Genomic DNA, 16,325 nt, shown 5'->3' with positions numbered 1-16,325 from the left:
TACCGTGGAGCCTGTCCTCGTTAGTATCATAGCACCAAAACAAATAGCTATTTCCCTCTTAGCCCGACTGACAAAACTGCACAAATGCAAATTCTTTTTTAAAAAAGTTTTTTATGTTCATTTATATTTGAGAGACAGAGAGAGACAGAGTGCAAGTTGGGGAAGGGCAGAGAGAGAAGAGACACGGAATTTGAAGCAGTCTCTAGGTTCCGAACTGTCAGCACAGCGCCTGATACAGGGCTTGAACCCACGGACCTTGAGATCATGACCTGAGTCCAAGTCGGATGCTTAACCAACTAAGCCACCCAGGCGCCCCCACAAATGCAAATTCTTAAGGCACCGGAGAGCAAACTTACTGCGTTATTTTTCAGCACCTGCTTGAAAGAAACAGCTTAGCCCCCTTAGCAAATTTGTATGATAGCTTGGATGAAATCTGATGACAAAAGGGGCATGTTATCACATGAACTGGGTTCTCTAGGGCCATAAAAATGACAACGCTTTGAAATCCTCTGTCACCGAGGAAAGAAAATAAAAGCTTCTTAGTCTGGTGTGAAAGGTTCTGCCATTCTAACTTTTTCTTCCAGGGGATGCTGGCAAGACACGGTCTGCTGCCTGTTTGTGTAAATGCAGTTTTATTGCAACACAGCCTCGCACATTCCTTTCCGTGTCCTCTGTGGTTGTTTTCAGATTCTAACAGCAGAGTTGCAGAGTTGCACCAGAGACTGGATACGGTCCCCAAAGCCTAAAATATTTACCATCTCACCCTATACAGAAAACGTTTGCTGACTCCTGTTCTATAGTCGTCGCTCACACTGGTTTATTCGCTGAGCCCAAGCACACCTCTTTATATCTTAGCTTCCATACCATGAGATGCTTGCTTCTTCCTGTAAAATATATGTAACCAAACACTTTTTTGTTTTAATTTTTTTAATGTTTATTTACTTTTGAGAGAATGACAGAGAGACAGAGAGCGAGTGGGGGAGGGGCAGAGAGAAAGAGAGAGAAAGAGAGAGAGAGACAGAACCTGAAACAGGCTCCAGGCTCTGAGCTGTCAATACAGAGCCCGACACAGGGCTCGAACTCATGAACCCAGAGATCATGACCTGAGCCAAAGTTGGACGCTTAACCGACTAAGCCACCCAGGCACCCCTATAACCTAACGTTATAAATCCCGGAGGACACATCCAGGAAAAAAGTTGTGGGCCACATTTTCTGTTTTTCATTCAAAACAGAAATAACCTTGGGATAAAAATGAGCCTTCTCAAGCCTCTGGCATTTTTCTATTCAAAAAAGAAATAAACTGAAAAATGGCACTGTTTTGTGGCAGCTAAATTGTTGCTCTCTGAGAATACTTGAGAAGTAGCTTTCTAATCCTTCTTGCGGAAATTGGATTGAGAGTTGCATTTTGGAGGAAGTCTGCTAATCCTGGTTTACCCAGATCCTACCCACTCTCTGCATGGAGCCCTGCTTCCCCTAGTCTACCTTGACCTCTGCAGCCATGGTCCATCTTTCTCACTGGAGCCTCATCATGAACCATCACAGGACTGTCCAGGTCTTTAATGATGGCCAACTTACGTGTCATATTTCTCTAGATTGTAAAACCTTTTATAGGAACAAATTAGGCATTATCCATCCAAGCATCCCCGCCCTAACATATGGACACAGCCTGTCTTCAAGTGGTTATTTTCTAAATGAAAGAATGGAAATGGAAACTGGGCTAATTTTGCTTTAAGAAGATGGAGAGGGAACATAACAATAGTAACAGTGTTACTCAAGTGCAGGGAGTATTCTCTATATGCAGTATACAGGCATACAGTCTGCAAGTTAGGAAAGTTTCTGAAACTCTGTGCTTCATTTCTTCACTTGTCAACTGCAGCTACTATAAGAATTAAATGGGTTAATATCTATCAAGAGTTTAGAAGATCATATGGGACACAGGGACTGCTCAAATAAATAATAACAATTATTATTAAACATGCACACTCATGGGTTTGATGGTGAGCTTTCTACTGAGAAACCAGGCTTAAAACAGCATGGGGGAAATAGTTACGAGATACTAGAATAGTCAAAGAAATGTATAAAACTGCTTTAAATGTACTTTAAAAGCAAGCAAGAAAAGGGGTGCCTGGGTGGCTCAGCTGGTTAAGCATCTGACTTTGGCTCAGGTCATGATCTCACGGCTCGTGAGTTCGAGCCCCACATGGGGCTCTGTGCTGACAGCTCAGAGCCTGGAGCCTGCTTTGGATTCTGATTCTCCCTCTCTCTCTCTGCCCCTCCCCGGCTCATTCTTTGTCTCTCTCCCCTTCAAAATAAATAAACATTAAAAAAATTTTTTAAAAAACAAGCAAGAAAGATTCCTCTATCTGCAATAATTTATGAGTGATCCATTGCATGGCAGGATGGAATAAATGCTCCTTTAAGTGAAAAAAAGTAACGTGTATTCATCGCAAAACAAACAACAACAACAACCAAAAAACCCCAGCGCTACAAAGATGTACAAAGTAGAAATTCCCACTACTCTTTCTCAATTTGGCATGTACCACTTAAGATTTTTTTCCCCCTGTGTATATATCATGTACTTTCCCACCTTTGTTGTGGCTGTTTCAATAAAAATGGGAACATACCGAATACAATGTTCTTGACTTGTATTTTCTTAAAGTCTCTTTCAACACGTTGGCAGTTTCTTTGGTATGTTAAACTACAAAAATGGTCTTTTGATTTAGATTTTTCTGGCACCAGCAACTGAATCAAGTAACCAGAAATGTGGAGAAAATTGAAACATCAATTTTAATTAAATTTCTTTCCCTACATATACACACAGACCATTTTTACCTATTTTGTCAAAGCTCTCATACTTAAATTTCTGGTAATAAATTACAAAAACTAACTTAAAAGAAATGGGGAATTTTTATAATTATTTATCTAGAATGACACATCTGCATTTTATTTTTTAATATTTATTTATTTATTTTGGGGGGAGAAGCAGAGAGAGAGAGAGAGAGAGAGAGAGAGAGAGAGAGAGAATCTCAAGCAAGCTCCGTGCTGTCAGTACAGAGCCCCACAGGGGTCTCCCTCTCACGAACAGTGAGATCATGACCTGAGCTGAAATGAAGAGTTGGATACTTAACTGACTGAGCCACCCAGGTGCCCTGCACATCTGCATTTTATTCAAATATTACTGTATCATCATGTTAAAAATCTCTTTAACACTGAATACAAAAAGTGCTTTTAGGACTTGATTCTTGATTTCAGGGTCTTGAACTCAGGGTCGTTGAGTTCTAGCCTGGCATTGGGCTCAGTGCTGGGCATGAAGCCTACTTAAAAAAAAAAGGGCGGCGGAGGGGGGGAGCCTGGGTGGCTCAGTCGGTTGAGCGTCTGACTTCAGCTCAGGTCATGATCTCACACTCCACGAGTTTGAGCCCCGCGTCGTGCTCTGTGCTGACAGCTCAGAGCCTGGAGTCTCTTTCAGATTCTGCATCTCCCTCTCTCTCTGCCTGCTCATGCTCTCTGTGTCTCAAAAATAAATAAAAATATTTAAAAAAATTTTTAATAAAAATTGAAATTAAAAAAAAAAGAACCAAGAGAGAAGTTTTAAATGAATCATAATTCTACTTTAAATTCTCACTTCTAACCAAATTAAATTGTGACTCTTAGTATTAAAACATTGTTTCAGCAATCGTTTTATATGACAATATATATTATATATTTTTAGAAGTCTGATATAATTGACATCCAGCATTATATTACATATTATCTCTTAAAATGTTGAAAACTAAGTAAAGATAAGAAGAACATTGGGCCGCCTGGGTGGCGCAGTCGGTTAAGCGTCCGACTTCAGCCAGGTCAAGATCTCACGGTCCATGAGTTCGAGCCCCGCGTCGGGCTCTGGGCTGATGGCTCAGAGCCTGGAGCCTGTTTCCGATTCTGTGTCTCCCTCTCTCTCTGCCCCTCCCCCGTTCATGCTCTGTCTCTCTCTGTCCCAAAAATAAATAAACGTTGAAAAAAAAATTAAAAAAAAAAAAAAAAAAGAAGAAGAAGAACATCAACAACAAACCCAAGCCATCTACTAGGGCTGTATCTGTGAGAAACTTCAATTTCTTCTAAGGTGTGATATGCAAGCTGAATGGAACACTATCATGCTTCCAGGTAAGAGAATGTGTTGTTTGTCTTTGAAGTTTTTTTCTATCCTTTAATAGATCTGTGAGTCTGTCGTATCTGATTATTATAAAGGCTCAAGATGACAGTAACATTTTTTAACTTTATTTTTGTTTGTTTAGAGAAAGAGAGAGAGAGAGAGAGAGAGAGAGAGAGAGAGAGAGAACGAGTGGAGGAGGGGAAGAGAGAGAGGGAGACATAGAATCCGAAGCAGGCTCCAGGCCCTGAGCTGTCAGCACAGAGCCCGAGGTGGGGCTCAAACTCACAGACCGTGAGATCATGACCTGAACCGAAGTAGGATGCTTAACCGACTGAGCCACCCAGGCACCCCTGACAGTAACATTTCTGAAGAGCAATTAGCGAAATTTAGTTTTGCTCCCTAAAAATAAATCCTAAGGAAACTCTGCTAGCCACTGTTATCAACAAATAATAGTAACAGCAATAATAAAAGACAATAAAAATAGTAATCCATCCTTGATCTTGAGGGCATTATGCTAAGTGAAATGAGTCAGACAAAGACAAATGTTGTGTGTCCTCACTTACATGTGGAATCTCAAAGGGCCTCACTCATAAAGACAGACAACAGAGGGGCAGTTGCTCGGGGCTCAGGGAGGGGGAGATGAGGAGCTGTTGTTGGTCAGAGGAGACAAACTTCAAGCTGTAAGATGAATAAATTCTGAGGATCTAATGTACAGCATGATGACGATAATGAACAATACCATACTATATACTTGAAAGTTAAGACAGTAGATTTTAAACCGTATCACAATCGGGGTGCCTGGCTGGCTCTGTCAGTTGAGCATCTGACTTTGACTTCTCACAGTTCCTGAGTTCGAGCCCTGTGTCGGGCTCTGTGCTGACGGCTTGGAGCCTGGAGCCTGCTTCCGATTCTGTGTCTCCCTCTCTCTCTGACGCTCCTCAGCTCTCTCTCTCTCTCTCTCTCTCTCAAAAATAAATAAACATTAAAAATAAGTAAGTAAATAAATATTATCACAATAAAAACAAAGGTAATTATATGAGTGGATGGAAGTATTAACTAACCTGAATGTGGTAATCATTTTACAATACAAATGTGTCATATCATCATGTTGTACACTCACACTTACATATATCATATGTCCATAATATCTCCATAAAACTGGAAAAATGCAGATACAGAGTAAACAAAAAGAAATCCATGTTTTCTCATGCATTAGCTCATAGGGAGTCTCCACTCTGCAAGGTCTTTACGGGTTTTCTCCTTCAATCTTTACAACTTGGAGAAGTAGGTATCATTATCCCCACTTTATAAATGAGGAAACAAGTTCATTAGATCAGACCTCTCGTGGGTTGATTCTTCAAGTAAACTTTCCATCAATCTGCCAAGCTCCTACCAAGGCTATTCAAGCTCCTCTGAGAAAGTCAATACATTCGCCCCAGGACTCTGAACTTGTGACAATTACTGCTAATGAGTGACCTCAAGTAAACTTAACGCAAGAAAGAAAGGCAGTCAGGGTCAGAGCTATTTCCTTGCTTCTCGTTAGAAGAGACTGGTAGGTGTAGAGAGAAGCGGAAGGCTCTGGAGTCAACTCACCTTGGCCTGAATCTCAGCTGCAGCTCCTACTGACTAAGGTGGCCTTGGACAAGTTATTTAACCTCTCTGTGCCTTAGTTTCTTCACATGTAAATAGGATTATAAAGCCTACTTCACAGGTTGTTATGAAGGGAACGTGTCCAAAGTGGAACAAATGGTATCAAAGTTCTCCATGTCTTTTCCACTCCCTTGCTTCCTGTATGTCACAGGAATTGTTGCTTGCATCAGCACAGTTCATTACAATGCGGATGAATGTATTTGTTGAGCCCGGTTCCAGCAAAAGCTGGATGACTATCAGGAACATAGAAGGGACTTTTGCCTTGTGTGGGAGGCTGGAATACATGACTTCAGAAGTCCACTCCAGCTCCAGTTTCCCTGAAATGTGACCAAGTGCTTTCTAAAAACCAAACGCAAGACATCCTGCATGGGCCTGACACTTGGAAAATGGCAGCCTTTCTCAGCGGCTCACCAAATGGACACCTTTGCTTAGATTATCTGGCCAATGACAAGCTACAGAAAGCCCTCTTAGCTGGGCACATTAGTGTAGGGAATCAACACCAGGAGTAGTAAACAATACTTTGAAATCTAACTGGCACATCAAGGGGGAGCACCGATAATATAAAAAATGTAACTAAATGAATTCACTCAACTTTAACTCATCATCAGGCTAAAAACCGCACAATTCCCTAATATTCCACAGCCCAAAGCCAAATACCTCTTTCTTGTTACCATTCTAACATTTTAAAAAGTTCTGCAAAATGGCCTTTACATCCATAAATCTTGGTTGAAATGAGAACAATTAAGGAAAAAAATGCATTAAAATGCACTATTCGGGGCGCCTGGGTGGCTCAGTCGGTTGAGGGCCGACTTTGGCTCAGGTAATGATCTCGCGGTTCATGGATTAGAGCCCCATGTCAGGCTCTGTGCTGACAGCTCAGAGCCTGGAGCCTGCTTCCGATCCTGTGTCTCCCTCTCTCTCTCTCTCCGCTCCCCTCCTCCACTCACACTGCGTCTCTCTCAAAAACAAAATAAAAAACATTTAAAATTTTTAGAAAAATGAACATTCAGACCTGGGGACTAGTATAAAAATTAGAGATGTGTACATCAAAGTATTCTGCACAGTAAACGTTTTCATAATACTCCACCACAGTACTCCAGCGAATCCACTGGGCCAGAGAGACTGCAGGGCCTCATCAACAAAGACTCAAGATTCCTTTCTCCTCACTGCATAAATGCCTTCATCTCAGGACCAGAGCCGATGTTAAATACCAATTAACTAATCTTAGTCTTAGGACACTTTCTTCATTTCTCTACAGAGGGGGAGAAAATGGAAAACAAAGCTGCTTGAAAAGACAATTTAAAAACTAAGGTCCATTTTCATGGACCTAATTTGTGGGATAAATGATCTGGTAAAGAAGGACTGGTCTGAGTCTGGGTTCTGACTTAAGCCAGTTTTAATAAGTGTTTCTGTTCTACATTTTGCCATCTAAAAGAAAAGGCCAACTGTTGATTAAGATCTCAAAACTAGCGAACAGTCTGAGGCTGAGATCATAGTAAAAAGGCAAACCATGTACATTTTAGCTATTTAAATTGATTTAGAAGTAGATAGCTATTTCCTGATTTTACCTTGCATATATTTATTTTTTTTTAATTTTTTTTTTAACATTTATTTATTTTTGAGACAGAGAGAGACAGAGCATGAACGGGGGGAGGGCCAGAGAGAGAGGGAGACACAGAATGTGAAGCAGGCTCCAGGCTCTGAGCTGTGAGCATAGAGCCTGATGCGGGGCTCGAACTCACGGACCGTGAGATCATGACCTGAGTGAAGTCGGATGCTCCACCGACTGAGCCACCCAGGCGCCCCATACCTTGCATATATTTAATTAAGATGCTTCAATTCTCCACCAACAGTGGGCATCTCTGTGGCGTGGGAGTGGGGGTGAGAAAAAAGGGGGAAGAGTGTTCACTTCTTACACTGGTGTATTTCTTAAAGTTTGTTATTCTACCAAAAGTATTTACTATACCCACAAATTTAAAATTTTTTTTTTCAACGTTTATTTATTTTTGGGACAGAGAGAGACAGAGCATGAACGGGGGAGGGGCAGAGAGAGAGGGAGACTCAGAATCGGAAACAGGCTCCAGGTTCTGAGCCATCAGCCCAGAGCCTGACGCGGGGCTCGAACTCACGGACCGCGAGATCGTGACCTGGCTGAAGTCGGACGCTTAACCGACTGCGCCACCCAGGCGCCCTACCCGCAAATTTTAAAAAATAAAATATTCTGCTTCTATCTAGGAACTTGGTTGAAAACTTAACAGGGCCAATTTTCCTGGTGATCTCAATGTTTAAAATTCTTATTCAGGATTATCATATTGTATGTAAAGTAGAAAAGTGATTCTAGACTTTCCCTGATATGAATTTATATTTGCTTGAAACCCTCTCATAAATCACATGCCCAGCTTTTGGCAGAGGTTGTGGTCATGGCTTCACAAATATATACTTGACTCCAAATTCATCAAGTTGTATATATTAAATATGTACAGCTTATCGTAGGTGAATTACACCTCCATAAAGTGGGTTTTAAAAATGCCACACCTGGGGGCGCCTGGGTGGCGCAGTCGGTTGAGCGTCTGACTTCAGCCAGGTCACGATCTCGCGGTCCGTGAGTTCGAGCCCCGCGTCAGGCTCTGGGCTGATGGCTCAGAGCCTGGAGCCTGTTTCCGATTCTGTGTCTCCCTCTCTCTCTGCCCCTCCCCCATTCATGCTCTGTCTCTCTCTGTCCCAAAAATAAATAAACGTTGAAAAAAAAATTAAAAAAAAAAAATGCCACACCCAGTTTCAGGTTTCATAGAAGATTAGAATCACTGGGCCAAATCTTCTGTCGCTACCACTTTGCGATTTTCCAAACAGGTTCTGGCAATCGCAAACAAACCCTTTGGTGGAAACAGAAGCCAGCATTACAGGTGTGAACAGCTTGTAAAAACTCTAAAAGTTTTTACCTTTTGTTTCCTCAGCTGCTATTTCAAAACCTCGATTTCAGCCTTTTTGGGGGAAGTTTTTCAGACTAAAGCCTCCTGACTGGCAGTGAAAGCACAAGGTCCCCACTTTGTTTTACCCAATACATCAGACCCTGAAAATTGGGAGCAGTAGTAGGGAGAAAAATAAATAAGCACATGTAAATTAAGGTACTATTCTCTGGAAAAACTGCTGACTTCTCCATGACCACATCTCACATCCACCTTAAAAAGACTTAGAGATTCCACTGCCTTTTTTTTTTTTTTTCTTCAGTCATAAGATTATCTCACTAATGTTTATGGCAAATCTTTTAGCAGATGTCTCATAATATGATCAGTATTGGGCTTAAGAAAGAAGGTGACAGTGACCTTTTAAGAACTTAGACACCACTACATCACATGTCATAAAAGCAGTGATACTGACCTTCTCCCCTCAAAGTATTAGCCCCCATCTATCTGAAGAAGGCTAACAAAGATAACCTCTTAAGGTCCTTGCTAATACCATCATTCTTTGATTCTAGTATTTGACCTAAGTCTCTACAGGTGTTTGCGTGGTATGTATAAAAACTCATGAATTAGTGCTTCAAAAAGAAAAAAAAAAAGTCCATGAATTTATTTCTATTTCATAGGTAGTTACTGGCCTAGTGTTAACACCTGGCACAGTGCTTCACCTTTTTCATGTTGTGACACACGTACACTTGACCGCAGGGGTAAACGGATGAAACTACTCGCAGCCAGAAGTGACTAGCTTCCTAACCTCACAGAGGGAGGGAGGTGCTTGGGAAGTGTCAGGTCCCACCCAGCTACCCCCAGAGCCGACAGGATCAGTATCTTAGAGCCAACACAGCTCATTCTTAGCACACTGGTGCGGAAGATCAGTCTAGCCCTACAACACTGTGCGTCAGGTCTGGGAAGCAAGCAAGTAACCAACATGAAATTAAACCAAATCTGCTGGACTATTTTCCCCGAGTCAGTGGATGACAGGGTATGATCACCAAACTACCAGATTTAAAGCATGGCTGTGTGTGGGGGGTGGGTGAGTGGAGTGGGTGCTCTGGGTGAATTCTACAATCCTACTTTTTCTTTCAGCTCCCATACTCATTCAGCAAGACTTTTTTTTTGGTTAGTATGAAATTAAGGGAAAGTGCCATGATGTACTAGCAGATGAAACAGACACAGATTCTACCCTCAAGGAAACCTCTGTCTTATAGGGGAAATAAGACATTTACAGAGATATAAATAAATCTCTGTATATTATACATATACATATATGTGTATGTATAAATAAATAAAAGAATGAATAAATAAATGAATAAATAAAATGAATGAATGAATGAATAAATAAAAGAATAACTGCAGCATCAGGAGGTAAGAAGTGACACTTTCCAGAAAAGAGGTATAAATAAACTGCTATGAAAATGAGGCAGGAAAAGTTTCCCTCTGGACAGGTTAAAGGAACCGCGAGAGAAGAAAGCATTGATATCAAATCTTAAGAGTCCTCTATGGGACCCAGGTATCTGCCAGGTATCCACAGCAGGGCAAAATAAAGGAAATATCTGGCTATTTAAATGAACAGTTTGCAAGCAAACCTCAGCTAAAAGGAGATGTGGTGTGGGGTTGGGAACAACGGGAAAGAGAAGGTTGGAATTAATAATGAAAATACAATTTAACAAAAAGTCTATGATGGGTTTTTATTGCTTTCCTTACTTCCTTGTATCAGATAATGGGAGAGCCTGAGGGACTGTTAAAAACTTTAAACAAACCACTCCAGGGGTGCCTGGGTGGCTCAGTTGGTTAAGCACCTGACTTCGGCGCAGGTCATGATCTCATGGTTCGTGGGTTCGAGCCCCAAGTCAGTCTCTGTGCTGACAGCTCGGGGCCTGGAGCCTGTTTCACATTCTGTGTGTCTCTCTCTGCCCCTCTCCCGCTTATGTGTGCTCTCCTCTCTCTCTTTCTCTCCAATAAATAAATAAGCATTTAAAAAAAAAACAAAACCATTCCATCTATAGAAAAGGGATTCTGCATCACAAGCCAGTCTCTCAACCACCCTTGAACTGTCACCTTAGACATTCCCTTTTCCAAAGGAAATCCATGTTTTAGGAAGCTTCAGCTCATTACCAATGTCCAGAGCTTAGAAGCAGTTGCTCTGCCCTGTGCCCTGCAGAATCCTACAACCTGCTTTAGCTAAATCCATTTCCACATTACCCAACCAAGTGGTCAGAAAGAGAGCTGGTCCTCGCATGGCTCAGAATTCCTCCAAATGCTAGAGAAATTCACGTGGCTGCTCTTTGTTTCTGATGCTGACAAGGTTTAGAAGTAAGTCATGGTTCAAAGGCTGGGTGTGTGCAACTCCAACTCTTCTCGAAAGAGAAAGTCATTTCTACAGTCATTCCCACCTATCTCAAGAGGGGTAGGAGCTTCTGCTTCACAGCGTTGTCAGGTAGGAGGCGAAAGGACAGTAACAAGAACTCTGCTGGGAAACATGTTTTAAGCAGAACATACTAGTTAAGACAGCACTAAGGTCTCGCACATAATGAAGGTTATCCCAAAGAGCAGTATTTCAAACACCGTGGGTCTGGAGCTGTATGCCTCCTATGTTTACCTGTCACAGGTCTCACTGCACGACCCCTGATGATGTGGTTCTGAAGAGCTTTGCTAAATATTTTCTTGACTAATCTCATGAGGACAGAGTATGCTGAGGAAATCATGAACCCATGAGCTGGCCGCATCTTCCTTTGGGATGTGAAGAAACCTGACCGTGACGGGGAGAAAGGGCTGCATGCAGTGGACTGAGTGTGTTGTACTTGAGAACTGCCCAAACTGGCCCCTGACAAAAACAATCCCCATTTGTGGGACTTCATGGAGATCCATTCGCTGGAGGAGCAAGTGGAATCCATCAAAGAATTGGGACCCACGTAACCAACTGGTGTGCGACGGGAGCCCCCGATTCTGGCGTGACAGAGTGGCTGTGTCAAGCACACTGTAGGAGGCAGTGATGACGGACCCAAGCCTGAGGCTGGCCTCCCCACAGCAGCACAAGTGACTTTCTTGGTCCCCAAGGCAGTGCTTACATGTTGGGGTTGCTTTCGCCTTTTCTATTAGTTGTACTAAAACATCCACTGAAATTTCATTTGTACCATTCCTTCAAGTAAAGTAATTTGGTACCCCGCCCTAAACAAAACAAAACACAACTGTGAGTGGTACCTGCCATCAAAGAAGAAGAACTTTCCCCGTCCATTCTTCTCTCCGTGAACAAAGTTCCCCTCGAATCTGTCCGTGGAGGAGTAGGTGACTGTGCAGAACCCGTGTGGCAATCCATCATCATCCAGGTGCCCTGGAGAAAGGGAACCGCAAGGCAAACCTTAGCATCTTCAGCGCTCTCCCACCGAAATGTTCGTGCTCAGATCCTGCCAGCAAGTTCCCCGAGCAGCATCCCCTCCTTGCCTGAGGGGACAGTGAATGTCAAGGTCTCTGTGCCTACATCAGCAGGATCAACTTGACTGTTAGGTACGCTTTGCGAATGGATGGGGACCACAGCAGAGGGACTTACACACGTTTCAGAATATGAACCAAAAAAATAAGCTTGCATGTTACTGGGGACTAAAAGTTATTACCAATAATAACATCTGCATGTTTCAATTTACCAAGTACTTCCCTACGAAGCACCGCTTCTGTTTGGAATTAATGTCCCCAAACTATCATGCTTAATTGAAATGTGACTGAGCACCAGTTTATAGTCTATTATAAGGTACATTATCTTTGCAATAAGTTATCTAATTGTACAACTCAGTATACAGTATGATTTTATAGCTTATTATATAGTATGATGTGGAAAACTGCTAGCCAGGTGACTTTTGAAAACCTCACTGCTTGTTAGTTGTTACATTTGAACAACAAGGGACATAGCCATGTCTCAAACTGCCCTAACATTTATACACCTCATTGTACTAACACATGAACTCCTAGTCCTTCTAAGCCTGAACTTAAGCTTAACCTTGAACTAACTGCTTTATGTTGCAATTCATTTCAGCTTTGAATGTTTAGTAATAACCTTGTCATATACCCTCTACCACGATGTTCAGAGGGCTTGTGCTTTAAATGCAGCTAGAAGTATCTACATGGCCATTTAAGTAGTGATTTTGAACATCAGCAGCACTTATACTGTGATCCTTAAATTGCTGGTTCTTCCTGGATCACAGACTGGTGGTATATTCTAACATTTATGTATACAGTCAATATTTAGGTGGTTTTTTTTTTTATTATTCTCTACATATTTCCTAAAACCCAGGAGTCACCTCATTGATGTCTCCCCAATTTCTCTGGTGAGCTAATTTTACGGAGGTGGGTGAAAATGAAGGCAATAATTAATCTACTGGTTTTTCCTGGGTTAACAACCTGGGTCATGGATGAAAAAGGTATGAAAGCATTAAACACCGTGTGCAGTGCAAGGGACATTAAACACTTAAATGTGGCTTCCAGATGGCTCACAGACATAAAAGAAAACACAAACTATATCACCACAATGAATGCTTTTGTCTCCTAAAATGATTTCTTCTAACATGATAAAAAAAAAAAATCTCTTAGAAGAGAGGTTAAGTAATAAGCATTATTATGAAGAACAAAAAACCTCTTCACTTGTGTTATTGATTACATAAACATAAAATAACAATGAACAAATATACTGTTTTATTGCTACATCTGACTCTGTGTAGAATGAGTTACCTAGAATATTACAGCAAAACAGGGCTACTTAAATAAATCACAATCAATATGGTTCCTTTCCTCTTAACACAAATTTTTTCCTACAAGGAGCCAGGAAATTAGTGGTTAGAAAGCTACTAGGCCATAATTGCTTTCTCTCCCCCAGAAACTAACTATACATGACATATTCAATGATACTCGAGTCATGTGAAATAATTTGGACAATTATTTCCTAAACATGTACAGATAACATTTCTCTGATCGAAGTAAATTAAATATACTTTTTTTGTATTTTCATAGAAAAAAAAAACCACTCAGTGTATAGCTAAAAGCTTTCTTCTATGAAATGTTAGGATAACATTTCTATGAATTTAGCACTCTACTTATAATTTAGGTATAAATATCAGAATAATCATTTTAGCCTTATACTGAGGCAGTTACTAATTAGTTGAAACTGTTTTCCCCACAGAAAACAGTTCACGTATTTCAGACTTTAAAAAGTTAACATATGATGAAACTTGTTCTTCTACTTGACATCCAGAGTACTATTATGATACTCATGAGTACCAAGGGGGAAGAAGTCCAGCGTAAATTCATTTGCACCTTTCCTCATTCACAACAGTCCTGTCCTACTTCTGGATAATACATTGCAGGTGCATCCTCAGCAGTGGAAAATTAGAGAAAATTTAAAGTGTCATACAACATACTAAAAGCACTGTGAGGGCCAGTACTGATCCCCAGCGAGATGAAAGCAAAAACACCACTCCGTCCCATTCCATGAAGAAGGATGCTTATGTCGATGTGTCTTTCCACAGGCCAGGAAGAGATGTCCCATCATTTCTTGGGTGACACTGTGGACATGTGACATATGACACTTCCTTCTCCCTTTATCAGTCCCTCTATCAGCGGGACCCCTTGTTGGCTCGTTTGTTTTGTTTTCCTCTCATCTTTTCCAAAAGGAGGATGATGTTATCAATGGACAGGATCAGTTAAAAAGCTAGAAATTACAGGCTGTGATCGTTCAAGAATTCCACCCTGAATATTTAATAGCCCAGAGGGGTTCTCCTCGCAGTAGAGCTTTGTATCTAAACAACAGCCACAACCAAAACAATAACAAAGTTATTTCCAAAGAAAGAACTGTAGGGAAGAGAAGAAATTGGGGTGTGACACCCTCACGTCACCTTTCAACACAGAAGATCCTCTGGTACAACTCTTATGCAAGCACCCTTTGGATAATAACATCCTGTAATATTTGTTCGGTCAGTAATGGCCGTTTAACGGAGGGGGCTACTGCTATACAGAAAAGAAAAAAGTGTGCAAACCAATGGGCGATGTCCTTCCTTGTTATCTAAAGTAAACCTTACCACAACCCCCCACATTCCAAGCTTATTGCCTCATCTGAGGAAGCCAATGCTAAGCACCTAAGAAACACACTAACTACTCTGAACGTGCTAATGATATTGAAAGCCCCTTCCCAATTCCTTCAATCCTTTCTTTTCTCTCTAGAGAAGGGCACACTGGCAAACTGCCCTTTCTCCCTTGCTGCTGGCGGAAGAAGGTACTGCTAGGGGCAGGTATCCGCAGGACCCGGGAAGAGAAGCGGAAGCAGCCTTTGTAGTTAATAAGGTTCTCAAAAAAACCACCAGGATCTTCAACAGCATGTCCTGATTCCGAATTCCTATCCCTTCCAAGCGTTACCTAACTCAGAGAGAAACACCAGTCCCCCTTGCTCTCATTGAGGTCAATTTGTAAAATGCTCCAAGACAGCCAACAGCCTTCTGGGCCGGTTCCCACCAAACAGAGGCTGAACACCAGACCCAAACAACAAGGGGAATTCACTTGAATGACTGTTCTGTGTTGCTAATGCTGTCCTGGCTCGTGTGCCATATATCTGTCCGCAGCACGATTCTAAATATTTACAGAGGTTAGAGAAGGAAAAATTTACTTTTTCCACTCTGTTCTAAAGATCATTACCTACTGAACAGATAGAAAGTTAAAAATCTCCCCCTGGAGTTACCTCTGAGCTTTTTTCCTGTATCCTTGTAAGAACACAAGACCAGACCTGTATTTTGTGCAATGATGGGACACTTGGGCAAAGGAAATTCCCTCTGGATCAGACACTGGCTGCTTACTGCCTCAGGCTTACCCCACAGGAGATCTGAGAACAGGGTGTGTGTGTGTGTGTGTGTGTGTGTGTGTGTGTGTGTGTTTCCTTCAGAACAAGAGACCCTTACATGCACTGTTGGTTTTGTAGAACAGGGATGCTTTAAAAAAGTAATAATAATACAAGCATAATAATACAAGCACAATACATTCTGTTTTGTGCAAAGGACATGCCCTTGTGAGGATGCATTCACACTGGTTGTTAAAAACATACTTTGATTTTTGAGAGTAATTCTTTGTGAGAGGCTCAATTATTAGTTGTGAGGGTCCTAATTTTAATGCATGGCCCACAGGGAGAGGGTGCTCCCGGTGCACTGAGCATGCCTTTTTCCCAAGTACAGAACATGAGCCAACCTTATTAGAGACAGACAGCATCAGATATTAGGGGGCCTTAAAAATACTTTTAATATTTTGAGGAAGTTTGGGGGCAGTGGAACACTGAGATGCTTACTTTCTTTCTGGCTCCATAGTTCTGGAAATTCTGACATTTCCTCCTTTTGAGTGTTCTTCCTCAGTGTCTCCTCGATTTCTCCGAGCCTTTCCATTTTTTCTTGTCTGCTTAACCACCTATCTGGATTATTTCAAGGAACCTTCTAGGCAATCCCTTATCCTGCTCACCACTGCTGGTTCGTCTTCCCAGAGCAGAGCTCTGGGCCTGACATTCCCAGCTCTAAAAAGCCCATATAGCTTCCTATTGCTTTCAGCACACAATCCACCTCACC

At 41.7% G+C, this 16,325-nt stretch overlaps 1 protein-coding gene across 2 annotated transcripts in view; it reads right to left on the bottom strand.

Moving 5' to 3' along the window:
- SETD7 (SET domain containing 7, histone lysine methyltransferase) overlaps positions 1-16,325 on the bottom strand; it is a 51,181-nt gene that overhangs the window by 30,725 nt on the left and 4,131 nt on the right. For both annotated transcript variants that reach the window (XM_040473632.1, XM_040473622.1), the window contains exon 3: positions 11,944-12,073. In XM_040473632.1, coding sequence (XP_040329566.1) covers positions 11,944-12,073 — 130 coding nt within the window. The remainder of the gene's footprint in view (positions 1-11,943; positions 12,074-16,325) is intronic.

This window comes from Herpailurus yagouaroundi, unplaced genomic scaffold, assembly GCF_014898765.1.
Source record: "Herpailurus yagouaroundi ecotype Mexico unplaced genomic scaffold, PumYag 28, whole genome shotgun sequence".
Taxonomy (NCBI): domain Eukaryota; kingdom Metazoa; phylum Chordata; class Mammalia; order Carnivora; family Felidae; genus Herpailurus; species Herpailurus yagouaroundi.
The sequence above is the reverse complement of the archived record's forward strand: the minus strand, read 5'-3'. Positions and strand labels throughout refer to the sequence as shown.